Source organism: Amblyomma maculatum, chromosome 1 (assembly GCF_055883805.1).
Source record: "Amblyomma maculatum isolate TAMU_Amacu chromosome 1, ASM5588380v1, whole genome shotgun sequence".
NCBI lineage: Eukaryota > Metazoa > Arthropoda > Arachnida > Ixodida > Ixodidae > Amblyomma > Amblyomma maculatum.
The window spans coordinates 417,943,901-417,963,215 of NC_139344.1; the positions used below are offsets into that span (position 1 = coordinate 417,943,901).

General features: G+C 42.7%; 1 protein-coding gene across 2 annotated transcripts in view; it reads left to right on the forward strand.

Moving 5' to 3' along the window:
* LOC146209172 (sodium- and chloride-dependent GABA transporter 1-like) overlaps positions 1 to 11,972 on the forward strand; it is a 52,057-nt gene extending 40,085 nt beyond the window's left edge. For both annotated transcript variants that reach the window (XM_084596788.1, XM_084596793.1), the window contains exons 8-12: positions 1,124 to 1,368; positions 2,715 to 2,817; positions 2,910 to 3,010; positions 5,258 to 5,428; positions 6,725 to 11,972. In XM_084596788.1, coding sequence (XP_084452914.1) covers positions 1,124 to 1,368; positions 2,715 to 2,817; positions 2,910 to 3,010; positions 5,258 to 5,428; positions 6,725 to 6,856 — 752 coding nt within the window. In that variant the 3' untranslated portion in view covers positions 6,857 to 11,972. The remainder of the gene's footprint in view (positions 1 to 1,123; positions 1,369 to 2,714; positions 2,818 to 2,909; positions 3,011 to 5,257; positions 5,429 to 6,724) is intronic.
* Positions 11,973 to 19,315: the final 7,343 nt, after the last annotated feature.

The following is a 19,315-nucleotide window of genomic DNA, read 5'->3' on the forward strand; positions in this document are numbered from 1 at the left end:
TTAGATAATATATTGCTTGAACATTTCACTTGCCATTGGCCTCTAAACTATCCAACCGCTAGCCATAGTTTTTGTTTTCTTTTTCTTTCAAACGAAAAGCATATCTCACTATTTTTGAGTGGAATATGGTATAAATTTGTTCATGCAATTATTCAATAGATTAGAGTATTACCCGAGAAATACTACTACAGTGTATACGAAGGTCAAAATCATGCTGGAAAGGAGAGAATAAAAAGAAGCATTACTTAATGTTCCTTATGGTTAAGTCATTAGATAAAGTTTTGCACAGTGCATGACCATGTCATGGTGGTGTATGGTATTGTCAGTACAATAGTGAGCTCGTGTCTACATCTCATTTCTAGAAATTTGTTTCTGTGTCTAGATGACACTCGGTATGGCAGCATCTCAGCAAAGCTTTGTTGCGTGACTCAGAACAATAACAAGGGAAATATTTTGCACTGATATTGCCTTGCAAAGACTAGCTGTAGTTCGATCTTTCCTACCTTTTCCTTTCCTCTATGAATGTAACAGAATAAGGGGTATGTTGAAACTTCTTTCAAGCGAATCAGCTGAGGCACTTTCTTCTTTGGGCAAAAAAAAAAAAAAAAAACAATTATCTCATGCTATCACAACTTCTCACTTTGATTAATTAATAATACGTCACACAAGGGGGCTGTGTTTAATTATTAAAGTGGACACGAAGAGAATTTAGCTAGTTTATTCATTATTGCAGTGTAACTAGATTATAAGGACAGGCAGAAAATTTAATGAGGCGCAAAGAAATGCATACAAAAATGCATACAAGGCTGAATTTGCAGATTCATAACATTTATAGGCTTGTGTCAAAATGCAAAATTAAGCTTTAAAAGGGAGCTTAGATAAAGCACGACTCCTGCTTTCATATTTGCATGACAAAAATATTAACTGCAAAAATATAATGAAGATGCATGCTTTCTTGGACATTCTGATTACCACAATCATTAAATAGAATTGATGCTGCACTAAACATACCAGAATTCTCTGCTACGACTACATCTGTGCCCAGGTTTTTCTCATCAGTCAAGTGTGCATTTAACTAAACTGCTCTGCTTCCACTCATAATTCCCAATTGTACCCTGTGCAGGCCCAGGACTGGCTTTCCTGGCCTACCCCGAGATGGTGGTGCAGTTACCCTTTGCACCGGTCTGGGCAGTGCTCTTTTTCCTCATGCTCATTGTGCTGGGTATAGACAGCCAGTTTTGCACGGTCGAGGCACTTGTCACGGGACTCGTCGACGAGTTTGCCTCTACGCTGAGACCTTACCGGCGCCTCTTCACCCTGAGCGTCGTCGTCATCCAGTTTCTGCTGGGCCTTCCCCTGGTCACCCAGGTATGTGTGATAGCGTGCATATGTGTAATAATGTGCAGTAGCAATTCTGCAACAGTAATGATCCTGTACGGCAACCGCTACACAGTTATAGGCACAGTTATAGGCACAGTTATAGACACATTATAGTAGTATTCATGTGACGGTGGCAGGTATATGCTGATATTTCTATGTATGTCACTGTGAATTTGTAAAATTGGCATATCCACCTGGAAAAATTTCTCCTGTCCAAACGCAACAGCTGATTTTAGCATTCTTTGTGGATATGTGACTTTCAGCTAGCTGTGCAGCGAGCAGGTATAAGTGTCATGATAACATTGAATTATTATGGAAAGTGTAAGTGGAGAGGAGGAAAGTTCAAGCTGCAACACTGCTCTAGGCTGTGCATAAAGTGGAGCATATAGGAGTTGCATGGTCTTTCCTCACCTGAAGAGGGTAAGATTGAGTAGAAAGGAAGTCACGCATAACACACTTTGACCTTTTTTCATCCAAACTGCACATATTAATTAGGCATGCCTGTATTGGGGACTATTTGCCTTTGGGTGAAACCATGGTTTCATCCAATACTTGTACCTCAAGTAGATATCTAAAAAATCGGGTCAACCATTGATTCTCACCAAACATTACAGAAAGTATAGTTAGACAGTGGACAAGTTTGAAGGACCCGCATAGAAGACTAGCGAATGTCTTGTACTTATGTTTGAGAGGTGTTTTCAGTTATCAGTTGATCTCGAACTTTTAATTTTGTCGTCTAGAATGAGGCTCAATCCAAGGATAAGTTTGCTAAGTATGATTCAGAAGTGACAGGCCGTACTGTGAGTATCGACGTCAGGCATTAGTGCGATCATGACTATGCCCATGAATTACATCTTACTACAAGGCTTCCATGCATTTAAAATCGCTGCTATGATGTTGAATTGATTTTAACTTTTTGTACATACATAACGGGCAGGTCACAGACGCAAAATTTATGGCCATGGGTAACCTACACGATCAAAAGTTTGCAATTTGTGAGAACCTATGAAAGTAGCTTACAGTCAGAGTTTCTTACAACGTAAATCTCATTAGATTGTTTAAAAAGTATTTTAAAAAGTAGCCAATTTTATGCCGCATACAGAAATCAGTGTGGATAGTTATGTTTGCTGTAAAAAAAAAGCAGTTAAATCCAAATTTTGGAACTTTTATTTGAGCAACCTTTTTTTTACCCCGAAATAAAAGAAATGCTCCCAGTTTTTTGCACCCAAATTAACAAAGATAAAACAAACAAACAGCACTATGTATACATTGTAATTGATTATCAGCGGCGCAGCCTAGTTTAATGCATTCATTTTCCTTGTGAACATTTTCAGGGAGGCATGTACATCTTCCAGTTGATGGACTTCTTCTCAGCTAGCGGTGTCTCACTGCTGACTGTCGTCTTGTTCGAGATTATCGGCTTTGCCTGGATTTATGGTAGGCCGGTGCTGCCCTTTGGCAGTCATCTTTCGCACTCTTTCTCAAGCCTCGTGAGCTGGCACCCACACACGTGACTGTCAATCTTGCAGGTGCGAAAAGGATCTACGCCAACATCAAGGACATGGTAGGCTTCACGCCAAACAAGTACTTCTTCTTTTGCTGGCTCTTCGCAGCTCCGTGCGTGATTGTGGTGAGTGTGCATTTTTACGTTCAGCAGTGAACGTGAAGCATCACAGTCTCTTCACACAAAGTACCCAGAGTTTGTGTGCATCGTACTAACACAGCAAAACATACCTGTGTTTTGAAGTGTTATCTTTATTTTCTGCAAAGTATGAAAGCCGTGAACAATTAAGTAAATGCTGTTATTTAGTCTTGTGCCTCTGGCTTAATTATGTTGCTAAGGTGCTGAGAAGAGTAACTAAACAAGCTCCTGTCATTTGTTGCTCTGTCATTGTCCACTGCAAAGAAGCAGTGATGCAACGACGGGAGATACGCAGAGGAGGCTTACACTCATAACTAAGGCTATTTTAAAAAATAACGAACCGAAATGCATTTTAGTTAACTTGTCCATGAGGATCCAAGCAACATGCTTGGCTGATATAAAATCACTCAGTTGAACGAGCATATTTGATACAATAATGAAACAATTCTCATGCCTTAAAGAAACAGAAATTCTGATTTGAAGAGCTTTGGATTCGTCTTTAATCTTTGTAGTGAACTTGGCTTTTATGATAATGTTGTTGCCAAAGTGGATGTCCTCCTGTAAAATTTCTGAGGAGAGGTGTGCATGCAAGTTAGGATACTGTAAATTTTCTAAAATTTTATAGCTGCTAACTTAAATGAGTATGGACATCAAATTTGTGGTTTCAAGTTTTATGCTTTTTTAACAATGCGTAAGACATTACTGTACATGGGCCGCGATGTGATTATTCGCCTACGACTGCTAAATAATTTACAGTCAAATTTCTTTTCTCACCTGTTTTGGTTTCAGTTTGGCGTCAAAGTCATTCAAGGTCATGTGAGAAATGAAAAATCGGCGATATAGTCCTTCCTCTGTCATTTTAATTCACTGCGACGCTAATGCAAGCCTCCGTCATGATCAGGAATCATAACAAGTTGGATCAACGATTAAATTGTTGCTTTTTCATGCTGCGTATAACCTAGACATGACTGCAATGTCGTAGCCATCTCTTGGCTGCTGAAACCGAAACTGAAACTGGTGAATGAAGAAAATTCGATTACAAACCACGTGGGAATCCACATACAGAAATGTCATATGCATTGTTAAACAGAAGAAAAATGCCACCAAAATTTGATGTCTATGCTCCTTTGAAGAACATGACTCTTCATTTGTAGCAAAACATTTTACAACCTGTAAATTAAGTTTCTGCAACTGGTTTTGGCTGTAGTAGCTGGATTTATCCTGAACGGGTGCCACCTAAGTTCACATCTGTTTTTTGTCTCATTAGAGCACAACGTCAGCAGCGTAGTTCAGCCCTAAGGTATATTGAGGAACCCATCTCTAAGATATGCGGAAGAGCTTCTTGCCAGCATTGAAAAAGCCTCTAGTATAGAGACCAGGATACAAAAACAAGCCTACTCCTACTCTGTAGTAACTGTGATGTGGTAGGTTATGTCCAGCTTAATTTTTTTTCAATATGAAGTATAAGAAATTTTTAAAAATGTACTTGGCCAAGGATACAGCTTGACCGTTTCACTAGAGATCACATGCCCTCACTTCATTTATTTTGGTGACGGCCTTTTAAGTGCATGAAATCAGATATCTACTCAGTTGACTGCAGTATGTTTTGGATATAAAAAATCACTTACAAGGTATGTGCAGTGTGTAGGCCGCGTTCGCCATTACTTTGTTTAGAAAGCCCTTATATAGTCGAGTGAGCTTTCCTACGAGGAAGACAGAGAATTCAGCTATTTCACATTATATAGGCACCAAATTAAGTTAGGTCTCTCAAACAGCGTAGTCAATAATATAATGTCAAGTTTAATTACTAGAAATTCCTTGTATGGATGATCCATACCCCCAGAGAGTAATCTTCAAGTGCTTAATTTAATCTGAATATCTCGTATGCAAAATAAAACCGTCATTACACGCAGAGTTCCTTTTTGCATAAAACCGCTACAAAACTGGGGTGCTGGTTATTATGAGTATTGTTGTATATTTATATGCTCCGATTTTGTTGAGTTGCGCTAGCATAATATAATAGGTGCAAGCATGAAAATGGTGCATAATTACTGGGTCAAATTATGTTCACTCAAGGAGCAGGAGGCTCTTTCTTGTTGCATTATCAAGTGCTACACGGTAAAGTGAAACTATATAACACTGGAGCTCTGCAGTTTCTTACTACTCGCTGTACAGCAGTTTTAGAATCACTAACCAGACGATGTTAAGTATAGTTAAACTCTCGATCATTTGCAGGGTATGCTGGTGTTCTTCATAGCTGTGCCTGAGCCTGTGATGTACTCGGACCACTATGTTTACCCCTGGTGGGGAGAAATGATCGGCTGGGGGATGGCGCTGGCTTCCATCATCTGGATTCCAACCTATGCCATCTACTACCTCTGGAACAGCTCGGGAACCCTCCTTGAGGTGTGTGCAAATGTATAACTGGTCTGTGCTTCCCTGCGCTGCAAGAAAAGGCGGGCATAAATATTTAGGTGCACAAAGTGCATGTGGAAACAGACATTGTCATAGGTGCATTTGGATATGTGCTGATGTAGTCAACACTCAGGCTCACTATGCGAGTTCTCAGGCACAAATGTCTGCACGTAGCGAGCTGACATTCTGTTTGAAATTGCTTACTTTTTTTTATTCCTTTACTTGTTTCTAGAATTTCTGCCCATATGGGGCAAAGTTATGTTGTTAGTACTCCGCCTATATGGAAAGAAGAGGTACAGCTTTATGGAAGCACGCTCCTCTATCAGTGTAGTGTATCAGTATGGTTTAATTCGAGCCTGACAACTAGCAAAAAACTTGTGGCCTGCACCAACTAGCAGCTTTGCAGCATATCTTATTTGAAGCAATGAGATGAATGTTCATTGAAAGACCTTTTGAGTTGCAATATTTGGGAAAGCAGTTAGGACATGACAAGAGTAACAAAACTGAGCTCGCACACTATGTAAGTTTGTAGCTTCTAGAGCTATTTTTTTTTGTGACTTTTAAATTCATAGTTCTTAATGACACACATACAACAAAGAATAGATATAAGTAGGCGTGTATTGGTTGAGTATGCCATCATAACAGCAAAACAGCCTTTCCTGTCAAAAACAGCTTTGTGCAAGCTAGAAGCGACCAGAAAATTAAATGCAGATGACTTCGTCACTGGCGGATTTTGCTGTATTACATCACAATTAATTTAATGGCAGGTTTGAATCGAGAGGGGGGGGGGGCACATTTCAACTTTCTGCAGTCATGAATGTTCTTTTTTGCAGCAGGACAGATGTTAAACAGCCAGAAAGAGCCAGATAATTATTTTTGCTAAGAACAGTAATTGGATACCGTTGTTTCTTGGTGAATATGTGACAGATAATGCAATGACAGCGATGTAGAAGGATTCTTCGAATTCAGCAGACTTTGTTGCTATGTGCTCTAATTCTTTTGCAGGGAGCTCACAGCTTAGGACACATATGCATTTCAAGCAGTATAGCTGCTATTAAGCCAGCATAGAGAGTCTACAGAAGTTTGAAAAATATGTCTAGAAGACTTCAACTCCAAGGCATCTTAAATATGTCAATGCAAAGGGTTTGGAGTAGCACTAGCTTCGTTAAGCACAGTCAACTTGAGTCAAATCATCTTGTAGCCTAGTTTGGTGTCCTGTACAAAGGACAATGAAAACGAAGCAAGTTGCTGCATTGTATTCTTCTGTCTTTGCTGTTCCTTTTGCAGCGCATCAAGAAAGGCGTGACCCCACAGGTCGTACCACGCAAAGTCCAGGAAGGCAGCCCCACCTCGGATGAAAGCTTGGCCTTAGAGCCGCCCACCAACATAGTCCGAGTGCTGCTCCAGGAAAAGTCCTGATCACAGTCACCACACCACCAGTATCTTGGTCTGAACCTCAGTTGACTTGTTTGCGACAACACAACAACGTGCGGAAAGGCGGGGTCGAGAACCGGTTTGGCGAAACTTGACAGCGGCTTGTTTCTTTGCCTGTTGGTTCGGCGAGAACCCGCTGTCTTCCCTTCACCTTATTCTCTTTCTATTTTCTCTTCGCCACCCTTGTCTTTCTTTTCGTCCCCTTCAAATTCGCCAAACACGTTTAATGGATACAAAACCAACAACAAAACACCGGTTCGCGCCCGTTCCAGTCCTTCCGAAGAAGCAACGCGTTTGCTTAAAACCAAGGGCCACTCGCCCCAAGGTGCAGCAGAAGGCGTTCAGATCACTCGCTGCCGCCATAGACAACAACAACGCCGATCGATTGTTGTTGATGGTTTTAGACTACCCTGTCTTGTGGTTAGTGTAGTAGGATCCAGGACACTTTTGTTTCTGTCGTAGTTCATGACAGGGGGGTTAGCAGGAGAACGCCGCTATTTTCAAACAACACTACAAAAATCAATGAATGCAGTCCATCGCTACGGTAGCCATTGATTACAACAACCAAAGAGTTCAGCCATGTTAAGGTCTGCGACACAACAACATTGTTCCTTGTCATTGCCACGCCATGTTGTAATGTGAGCGCAAACAAAAGGCCGCTATTACTTGACTGAAGCACAGCGGTACTGTAACAGTATACTGCAGGCTATTACCTCACACATAGCTCTCGCAAAGGGCACGTGGCAAGGAAAATGGTTGCACCAGAGACAATATGGTGATCTAATTTGCTGAACTTGCTTCCTTAATTTATTAAAACTTTACATACTGTGCTTCCCTGCCCCTGGGTATGTTACCTTGACTAAAGCCGGTCTTCCATTGCAGTTAATGCAGGGACAGAAATTGTTGGTAGCAAGAGCAAAGGTAATGGCGTAAATTTAATTCAGTTAGTCAATGAAGACATTTGTTTGCACTCAGCACTTAAAAATTACTCTGGAAGTAGCAATGCAGGAAATCTGCATTGTGACTGTGTTGCGATAGTCCTAAATTACAAAGGGGTAATTGGAATAAATCCAGAGAATAGCCACATTGCTGTTGTTGTTATGCCACCTAGTTAGTTCCACAGTGTAACGTCTTGCCAGATTTCCAGTTGTCATTGTGATACTGTAGTGTTGGCGAGTAGATTGTGTCAGTTAGCTAGGAAATCGCGCGGCGCACGCTCGCGGCTCGCATGGAAAGTTGTGATTACGTGGCAAAGTATGCGACGCTGCCATCAATTGCTGCCGTGAAGCAGTGATAAAAGCTCAAACACTGCTTACGCCAGTAAGAGTTTAGATGCTGGTATCTTGACGAACCAGTTGGAAAGAGGGTTACATTCCTCTGTGTGGGCAAAAACCCAAGGTTGCAGTGGGACACTTTATGGATGGGTCAGTTTAAATAGTGCTCTCACATTTTTTATTCTTTGCTGATAATAAGATTTGTGCTGTTTTAGATTTTCCTCTAGATGCTCTTCTTGCATAATACTGTGATTGAATTGCACGTTGTCGTGACACAGGACAGCAGTTCAACAAATCCTCTCAAGTGCTGAACATATCTGCCATTCCACGGATGAATCTCCACTCTGCATCGGCAATTGATAGAGCAGATACAAACTGTAGAGAGACACATATGTTGCTTGCTTTACGTCTATCGCTAAGAGGAGACAATCAGCGAGGCACCAATGCTTAAAACTTGGACATTTCATATTTGAATATCACATGCTTTTGCCACTTACACGTTTAGCATTAATTTTCAGCAACAACATCTGATTGCCATTTAAATCCAAAAGTAATGCAAATTCAGTACTGCAAGGCATTTTATTTGATTGCTCAACTAATTAAGTGTCAAGATATCTTCACAGACAGATTCCCATTGTCGTAGGAAAGTAAATGTCAGAATTATGTTTTGCTCTTCATCACTGTTGTCCCGTGAAGCATATGTATAAAAGCTGTATATAGCATGGAAAATTTGTCACGAACTCATGTAATGTGCACATGATTGTGTAAGGACAGCACAGAGCATTTTGTTTTTGTTCACTGTTGTGTCAAGATTTATTTATGCCTGTTATACCAAACGTGGGCAAGAAAATGTTCAACACCCCTTCTGTTTTCCAAGTAATGCTTGTAAGAAGAGAAAAAAGTTCTAAACTTAAAGTCAGCCAACTTAAAGTGGAGACATGGATGTAATGAATTGGCTGTAGACTGTGACAGAAGATGTCTTGTATCTGACTAAGAGATTAGAAATGGATGCTCCGGGTAATTATGATATCTATAGATACTGAGATAGAGATAATTTGTGGGTAAAAACTGGTCTCTAGCTCAAGTAGCAATTGTAAACATTCTGTCCAGTTAAAGACAGCTGCAACATTTTTGTTTGCAGGCAGCATTTCAGATTTACAATGCTCTGTCTTTACATCCTATTGTATAGTACAGTCTTGCAAACTAGTTCCTTTTATAAATGTTATCTCTGTGCTCATCAAATAAACAGGGGTAAAATGACACATGCTATAAATATTATTTTTTGATCACTTTCATTAATTGTTTTAGGCATATTTAGTATTCACGAACCACTCACAGACAAATGTTTTATTTTTACATTCTACTTGTACTGGCACAGATGGAAATCAGAATGCATTGTTTATTGACTATTGTATCGGAAAATGCTGTGACCAACGAAGTGACATTATAATGGTCTACATATGTATTCCTCGTATATAAATCTCTGCATTTTCATTTGTGTGACAATTATCACCTTTCTTTTTGTATTCTTTTTTGTCCAGTTTTGTATGCATTTCCTTGAACAGTAGTACATCACTTGAATGAACTTCCAACAGTGGCTTGTAAACACAGAACTTGCCCAAGCAGAGAATGTTCAAATATTGGTGTCACTCATCTTTGTGACGTATCTATACTGTGTGTGTTTCTATACATGTGTACGTATTCCTTATTAGTACAAAATGACATGCCAAATCCATTTACACTTTACTCCGAGAACAGGCAATAAGCATGGGCACTATGCTATCTAAATGACAACTTGCTTTGCATTCTCATTAATATGTCAATATTAGACGCCTCATACTGGAAAAAAGGTGGCAGTCAGTATCGCGTCATTTTGACACCTGCCAAATGTGTCAGGTGGGAAGTCTCCCTTCCAGTCTGCTAGGGGAGAAGCTGGAAGGCGGCCACCATGGGAAGAGCCTAAAGATGGATGACCAAAGACGACTCAAAAAAAAAGGAAAATGACTTAAGCATGACAATGAAATTTCTGAAAAACACTTAAAAGCAAGGAAAAGACTCAATACTATTGTATTGTCATGTCATCACATCGTATATAATTATTATGAGGTGCCCTATAATTTTTATGCAATATTACATGGTTACCTAGCTTGCACTGAGGGAGTGACAAGAAGTTATGGTCAGATATGAAGATGCGGCCCCTTTGCAGTTGATTTCTTTTTTTTAAATACTGAAGGGCAGAAACAGTAATGAAATGTGAATATGCATGTTAGTAATCGCCGCCATCGGATAAAGAACTTGCATTTCAAATGCTTCGTTTCTAGCCCCGCTGGTTTTGGTTGGCCATCAATGCACCATTTGAATTGCCTGAGTGTATATTTAGAGGCTTGCAATATAATGCAGCTAAGCATTTATCCTTAATAGTTTGCTAGAGTGCAGTATATTCACCTGTGACTGGCTAGGGTGTTCAGAACCACAATGCCACATCGGCGTGGTTAGTTTATAGCCACTAAAGTGAAGTGCATTCGAGTGAAGTCCGACTGTTTATATTCTCAGTTCAGTCCACTGTGAACCCCGAGTGGGATACTCTGTACATAACAGCATTTGTATATAAGTCGTATATGTACCTGTTTGTGCTCTAGTTAGCTGAAGTATCAAATAGGGACAGTGCCTTGGATGTAACTGTTGAAGGTGATAAAAAAGTAAACACAGTGTGAAGTATTTTGGTAAACAAGGACACCATAGTAACTTTGTACTATTTAGCCTGGTGTATGACATGAAAAGGTGCTTGCAGAATTTTTGTAGAGCGTACAACAGATGGACAAAAAGCCAAACTGCAAACAAAAATGCAACTGCATGTTTGCCAGCATTAATGAGCAGCAATTCTAACAATAGCCATTCAGAACCTGCTATCACGGTGTTAAAAAGCTTCCAGATATGATAGTGCATTGTCATTGAAGTGCAAAGAGGCTTGTGTGCTGAGGTCTATATAGGTGCATGATAAAGGTTAGATAGCTGAAAGATTTGGTGGTAAAATCAGTTGTGTGTCCTTATAAGTAAAATAATAATATTGACAGATGTGTGTTGTTTCGTGATAAAGATTTAAATCTTAATTAAGTGAACAACTGGCATCATTGTCTCAAGTGTGATAATATATGACACTGTGTTTCAGTATATGCATTTAATGTAAACGAGAAGCCCCAAAATTGGATGAAAGCACCCTCAATTTCACTACACTATTTTAAAAAATTGTTTCTGTGAGGTGTAAAATTACATTTCCAAAATTCAAGATACAAGGTGGGTTGAAAACTGCAAGTGTTTGATGTTTGGCACCCATACAGGCATGAAGTGTCAGAGATGGCAACCATGGCCTGCTGAAATGAGCAACTAACTAAAGTAATGCTGTATAATGACATTGTTGATGAGCTAAACCAGTTATTGTAAACCTTTTGTTTACTTATACAGTTGAATAGCACATGAAAGTTATAGCTGTCAAGCAAAACATTTCTGGAGCTATATATTATTCATTCGACAGATGTATCACACACTGGCTAACCGGAAAAATTGTTGCTTGATAGTTAGGGCACTGAGCATGCATGACAAACTGATCTAGCAAGTTGTGATGTTTAAGGATGATAATTTATGCATAGTGGCTTTTAAATTCATTTGCAATTAGTTTTTCTCCATGCATATGAGTACTTCTTTGAAGGAACCCAATCTGTAAGCAGATACACTGATTTGCACTACTTGTATCTTCAGTCCCAAGGCACACGATGTACACCCTTTGTAGTTCATCCAAATAGAAATAAAAGATGCAAGGTGAAAAGATATATGCTGTCTCACTCTCATATATTGAACAAGCATGGGTCTTTCAATGAAAGCCTGACCTTTAACATAGAAATGTTGATAGTTTTGCTGCAACAAAATATGTCATTCAGATATGGTTTTTTGACACACAAAATAACCACCTTTAATCTTCCTGAAAACTAATATTAGAGTGATATTTCAAAAATGCAAAAAGCATGACTGCCATTACTGCAATGCAAAGACATGCCAGCTGTACGTGTTGTCACACCTATATATGGGTCGGCTGTTATGACCAAACCCATGCATGTGATATAAGAAACAAAACATCTGAAGCTGGATGTATCGAATAGACGAACATCTCCTTGAGAATCCCGTAATAAATATAACAGTAGTGTGTGCATTTCCATATTCCAGCCCGGCGGAATAATCAATGCGCCGCGGTTCTGTAATTGGGGCATTCCAAGCGATTCCCGCAGTCATCAGCAGGCGATCTCGGAAAGGAAAGGCCGCATGCCACATTATCTCGCGTGTTGCCTTGGAGGAACTGGACGCGCAAGTTTGCCGTACTAGCGACGCAAATACGTGTAACCACGTCACGAGAGGAGCTCATAGCCTGACTGCATGCAAATGGCAATCAGGCACCAAGGGGAAAACAAGCCTTACCGTAGGCAAACAGCTTTGTGTCGTGGCGTGCAGATAGCTGGTGTACTGGTGCATTTTTGTCCCATTCGCGGCGCGCTGTGTTCCGTGATTGCAGAGATCGTAGGCACAAAGAAAAAATGCCCACGATTATGTTACTTCCTAATGCGAAATTTGAGCGCAGCTCATCAGCTGTTTCATCTTTTCGATAAATTGAGGCAAAACGAAGAGGCGTCCGTGTGCTGCGCGATGTCAGGGAACGTTAGATACCCAGGGGCTCGAAATTACTCCGTAGCCCTCCACTACGGCTCCCCTTTGTCTTTCCACTTTCACTCCCACCTTCCTCCCTTCCCTTACGGCACAGTTCAGGTGTCCACAGAGCAAATGTGACAAATACTGCGCCTTTCCTTTCCCGTGAACCAATAGAGAAAAAAAAAGAGGCAAGGATTTCGAGCGCCCTCGCCTCCACTCAGGAAGAGGGGGGGGGGTCTCCTCTTTCTGCATGGCGGCGACGGTGTTCTACGCAGCACGTTGTGTTGACTAGCTAGCGACGTCAGTCAGTCGCTGCTAGCGCTGCCTCCGGCGACCCCCCCCCCCCCCCTTTTTTTTTTCCTCGTGTGCTCCGGTAGCTGCGCGCGCTCCTGCCCCCATCATTCGCCGCTGAGTGTACCCTCCCCCCTCCTCCTGCGAGGCTCCGGTGGCCAAAGCGCCGGCTCGAACGGGGGGGCTGAAAGGGGGGCGGAACTGGTTACGAGGCCGACGCCGACGCCGCCGCGAAACCCAGGAACGGCCGCCAAAGAGCTGCGCTCTAAAATAGCTAGGAACTGGATGCAACGGTGAATGTGGACACATATGCAACTTTTTTTTTATAGAGAGAGAGAGAGAGCTACGCTACGCCAGCCACTTCGCCTCTTCACCGTGATCGCACTTTCGTCCTGATCGCACCTTGACTGTGGTCGCACTGCCCTTGAGTCGTTGCCTAGCAACCGCTAGAAAAAGAAGAGGTCATGGTAGGCCGTAGCTGGCAGCTGACATGGCCGAGCACTAACCGGACGCAGGACATATGGGAGGGTGATATAACAATTAGCCTGCCAAATCCTCTGCATTCACGTTATCCCTAGGCCACGCAGGCATGTTCATACGGCTCGGTTAAAGTGGGGCTTTATATGTTGGCTGGTACCTTATACTCTATCGCGTCATCACGAAGGTGGGAGTGGAAAGAAAGAGGAAGCGGTGCCGTAGTGGGCGGCTTCGGACCACCACGCAACGAACGCTTTCGCCTCATCGCACTTTAGTGGCCAAAAGTGCCCCCTATGACATAAATAAAGCTGAAACCATAGAGTAAACTACTATGTGCAAAAGTCATGTATTTACTTTCAAGGCGAACCCAAGCGTAGCCATGCACATATAGCGCTTGCGTAACTCCAGGTTTAACCACAAGCTAAACCACAGTTAAATTTTATATATATATATATATATATATATATATATATATATATATATATATATATATATATATATATATATATATATATATATATATAGGAAAAGCGCGCTTATCTGTCACACATCCTCGTGTACACATGAAATGGAAGGGAGGAAGCTGGGATTAAAAGAGGTATGAAGAGAAAGCGGAAATGGCCAAAGCCACTTTACAGAACTGTTCTCAAGAACTGCATCATTTTACCCATACTATCATCATAATCACTAGCGCTACTATCACCATTATCGACTAAATTTAATATTTTATTATCACTAAATCCAGTGTCATTATCACTACTATCATCATTATCATTACCCGCACCGTCATTTGACATGAAGACGACAGGAACGCTAGGAAAGCTAGAACACACCGGACACGTGAGAAACACATTTTAATTTGTGTTTCTCAAGTGCTCATTGTGTTGGCCAAAGTCAGACAAAGATTAATATGTGGATTTGGGAATAAGCCTGATCCGTATTTTGCAGCGAAAGCTACACTGCGCTAGGTTTTCAAGCCGTCGTCGTGGCACCTTGCCACGTGACCGTTGCCTAGCAAGCTGGGCCAGGAGTTGGAGGAGGAAAGGAAAACAAGACGAAGAAAATGAAGAAGGAAAAGAAGAAGTGAAAGAAGAAAAAGAAGACATAACTCGGTAGTTGGTAGAGGCGAACGACAACAGCGAGTTGCTAGGACAGAAGGTTCGTTCGAACGTTGTGACGGCGGCACATTAAACCCAAGTGTCTGCAGAAAAATTTGCTGCAACACTCACAGCGTTCGCTCTGTCACTAGGTTCAAGCCATGCTTAAACCTCCACATTTCCTTCGGGTCCCGCCGTGGAGGTGGTTAGGATACCTGACTACTGTGCCCGAGGACGCGGGATCGAATCCCGGCTGCGGTGGCCGCTTTTCAATGAAGGCGACAAGGCGCCCGTGTGCTGTGCGATATCAGTGCATGTAAACGAACCGCAGGTGGTCGAAATCTCCGTAGCCCTCCACTACTGCTTCTCTCATAGCCTGAGTCGGTTTAGGACGTTAAATCCCGCAGATCAAACCTTATTTTTTGTTTGATTTGAAATGTTGAAATTGGCAATGAAGAGACAAATAATTAAGCCCAGGAAGGCGTGTTAGTTAGCGCGCTCGGCTGGTGATCGCAGGAGTAGGCGTTCGATTTCCAGTGGAAGACTATTTTTCCAAAGGTCCTGGCTTGTTTGGTCACGCATTCCGCGCACAACCACTTTCTGCGCATGCCACATGATGAGCCATGAAATGCGTTGACATTAAAATATCGACCGACTGGGGATCTTCAACATGCATGCACTGACGTCGCACAACACACGGACGCTACTCCGTTTCGCCTCCATCAAAACACCGCGCGGCCACTGAGGTTGGGTTCGAACCCGGGTTCTCCGAGCGTATTAACCACTGAACCACAACGGCGAGCTCTCACCCACATCTGAAGCGAGGCAGGAGCCTGCTTGTTGTCAAGCCGCTACGTTAGGCTTGCTGTGCTGGATTACACTTGCTTCCAGATTACAGATAACTATGTTTGTCATTTGGTTTGGTTTGGTTTGGTTTTGGAGTTTAACGTCCCAAAGCGACTCAGGCTACGAGAGACGCCTCAGTGGAGGACTCCGGAAATTTCTACCACCTGGGGTTCTTTAACGTGCACTGACATCTCACAGCACACGGGCGCCTAGCTTTCCGCCTCCATCGAAATGCTGCTATATATATATATATATATATATATATATCGTGGATGGTTCTATATACGCAGAATCCTCTGCATTATATTATATATATATATATATATATATATATATATATATATATATATTGAATTAAATTTCCCTGCATATATGCGCCGGGCGATTGCGCCATCTACAGGGAGCGCCATGACAGCGAGCTCACGCGACCACGTGTACATGGGCTGTGCCTAGCGCTAATTTTTAAGGCGAAAGCTTTTATTACCTCATCGTTGTCGTCAGCAAACGTGTCACGCTTTTGCGGCAGCTGTGATTGGTCGAGACGGGATGACGTCATGGAGGTCTCGACCAATCACAGAGCACCACCACAGTATGCGCGAATGCGTGCCTTCCACATGCCAATCACTTACTAATTATTGGCTGTACAATTATTTGCGTGCGTTGCTATAATTAATAATTAATGCCACGCACCCAGTAAAATCAACCACACGACAGTAAACGTAGAACTGCGAAGATACAAGGAGCGCGATCTCGTCGCTACCAAGCAGAATTCACAGATAAATGCATTCGCAGAATGTGAAAGAGTAGTCGCTCGCTTTACTCGTAACAGCATTCATCGCTACGTGCGCAATAGTCGCGTAACAGAATGCAACACTCGCTTTCGCCTCTCATCACTTTAGTCGCCAGTGTCCTCGAATTTTTTTCGTAGATGTAGAGTGTAGGCATGAATTGAGTCATTCAGCCTCACAAAAAACGCCGCCAGCCTAGAATGACACAAATCGGAGCTAAATTTCGCAAGCGACCCCTACATCATGCGCAGGGCGCGCGCACCTGCCGTCGTCAAATGGGAGCAGTTTAGAACAGTCAGATCCAACCAGGAAGGGAAGCCCATTCGAGACATCGGGGAATGGGCAGAGCTAGGGGAGGACGCCACAGAAAATGCCTATAGCCGCCTTCTGCATTTGTGGGAGGCTAAGGAAAGCATTGAAAGACGTCAAAAGAAACAGAAACGGAATCGAACCCAACGGACAAGATTGGCGCGACACATAGGAAATTGAAGATTATTCATTTATATTATGTGGACGAAATTGGGGCAGTAAATGTGACCAGATGGAGGGAGAAATGAACATCGCCAGAACGTGGATTATCCTCCACAATTTGCTCGACCCGGAAAAGTCGAAAACCCAATCGGGAATCACACTCGCCAAATCTCGACGCGCGTTTGACGACGGTGACGACAATTAACATGCAGAAACGGAACCTACATGGGTGAGAACCACCAAACTCCCCTTGCAGACTACGAGGCGCTCGATGCTCCCCTCACAGAATCGGAAGTTAGAGCGAAATTAGGCATCGCACAAAGTCTAACCCGGGGTCCTGACGGGATTATAAATAAAATGCTGAGAATCTTGGATTGTGCCTCGATAGGTTGCCTAACGGGATACATGCAAGAATGCTGGAATGATGGCAAGCTGCTAACCCGGGGTCCTGACGGGATTATAAATAAAATGCTGAGAATCTTGGATTGTGCCTCGATAGGTTGCCTAACGGGATACATGCAAGAATGCTGGAATGATGGCAAGCTGCCATAGCAATGGAAATCGGCAAACGTCATCTTAATTCTCAAGCCGGGCAAGCCTCTACGCTCGGGAATCTCAGGCACATGTCGCTTATATCGTGCGTATAGGAAAGAAAATGGAGCACGTCATCCAAACGAGATTAATCCAGACCTTTTCCTTTTGGTTCTGGTTCCGAATTCCCTATATCATACACGTAAGTCATCGTTCTCCTAAAACGCCCGAGTACGCTTTCCGTTGGGTTAGCATACCTGATTATAATAATAAGATCCCCTAATCCGCTTTAATTCACAGATAAACCAGCAACACTGATTAAGATGGATCCGGGTGGAATAGTGGGTCAGGTTATAAAATAAGACCCGGACCATCGTTGCCAAATTTTTGGGACCTGAGCGCGCAATGGCCCACAAATTCGTATTAGTGAGTTAATTGGGGTGGATTAGTGGGTTGGATTCCTATTCAGTAGAGTTAGTTGCTGAGCTGTACTCTTGATTTAAGCACATAGTTTTCAGCGCAAAGGCACGCGGTCAAAGGAAAGAAGAAGGAAGACTAGGGACGGAACACAGCGCTGACTGACAACTGTTTCTTCTTTTCTATGGCCGCATGCCTTTGCGTTGAGAACTATGTGCTTAAATGGATTCTTGTTATCCGCAGGTGGCCCACCCCGGTCGGATTTTGGGGGCTCGGATTTCTAGAAAGCAGGTCTTGGTGGCCGTTCCTGGCTTGCGCATCGTCGTTGTCGTTGGTCCATAGTCGGCGTAACCACAGCTACCTACCTGCCAGCAGTAGCAGGTGGCAGAGGTCTCATTTTAGGTTGCGTAGTTAAAGCAACCAGCCCCGGTAAACAGGTACTAGCATAGCGGGGATATGGAAATCCTCTCCTCGCATTTAGGAAAGGGAAAATGAGATGCAACGGGTGCCTTTGGCTGTGTGGCGAGAGCGAAGGAATGTACAACCGGAGTCTAGGATGGTGACCACTCAGATATAAGGATGCTATGAAGAGGGTCGAATGATGCGAAGCCTCAGGCCGGGTAAAGCCACGAGAAGCCAAACTACCGTGAAAGCGTTATTAGTACGCCCGTATGCTACGTGTGTGTGATGAGACTGTGTGAAATAATACATCGAGTGGACAGAGTGAAGGATCAATTAAGGTGGTAGACTGTTGGGAGGATAAGATCAGGAAGTTTGCAGGATTTAGGTGGCGGCAGCTGGCACAGACATGGCGAACTTATTGATTCCAATGGCGAGCTGCAGCTGGAAACGCAGTCGTGTCACATTCTTAAATGCAGAGTCGCCCAAGTATTATTGCGGTTCGCGCAGAGGATAAACGCGCCTACGTCACCCACACGCCACTCGAGGCGAGGTCGACGAGGCATGGCCTCCTTTATAACAATAAATGGGCAAGGAGTCTAAGAACTGGGTGTCTGCTGAAGCATGGTTGGGAAAATACAGTACTAACTCTAACGGATGATATGTAGATAAATGTATCTCATAAATTCTTTGCTGCAGTATATTTCAAAGCTAAAATACCCGAACAGCATGCGCTCAAATTTCACACTACCATTCCTATTGTAATCTACAGCATTCCTTTTTTTTTTATGTTTGGCGGCGCTCTCACGTTTCAAGGGGGTCACATGAGCTTGATGAGGTTGCCATTCTCTAGAAAAATGGGGGATTTCGCAGCAGATTAACCGGATAATTATAAAGCTGCGCTGGACGCACGCGTCTACAATTTTTCAGACTACAATAAGACATTCGCGACGTCTGCAGAGCGTTTATATTACACCTTTCATGTCGATCTTTCATTATAGATTTTGTGTGTGTGTGTGTGTGTGTGTGTGTGTGTGTGTGTGTGTGTGTGTGTGTGTGTGTGTGTGTGTGTGTGTGTGTGTGTGTGTGTGTGTGTGTGTGTGTGTGTGTGTGTGTGTGTGTGTGTGTGTGTGTGTGTGTGTGTGTGTGTGCGCGCGC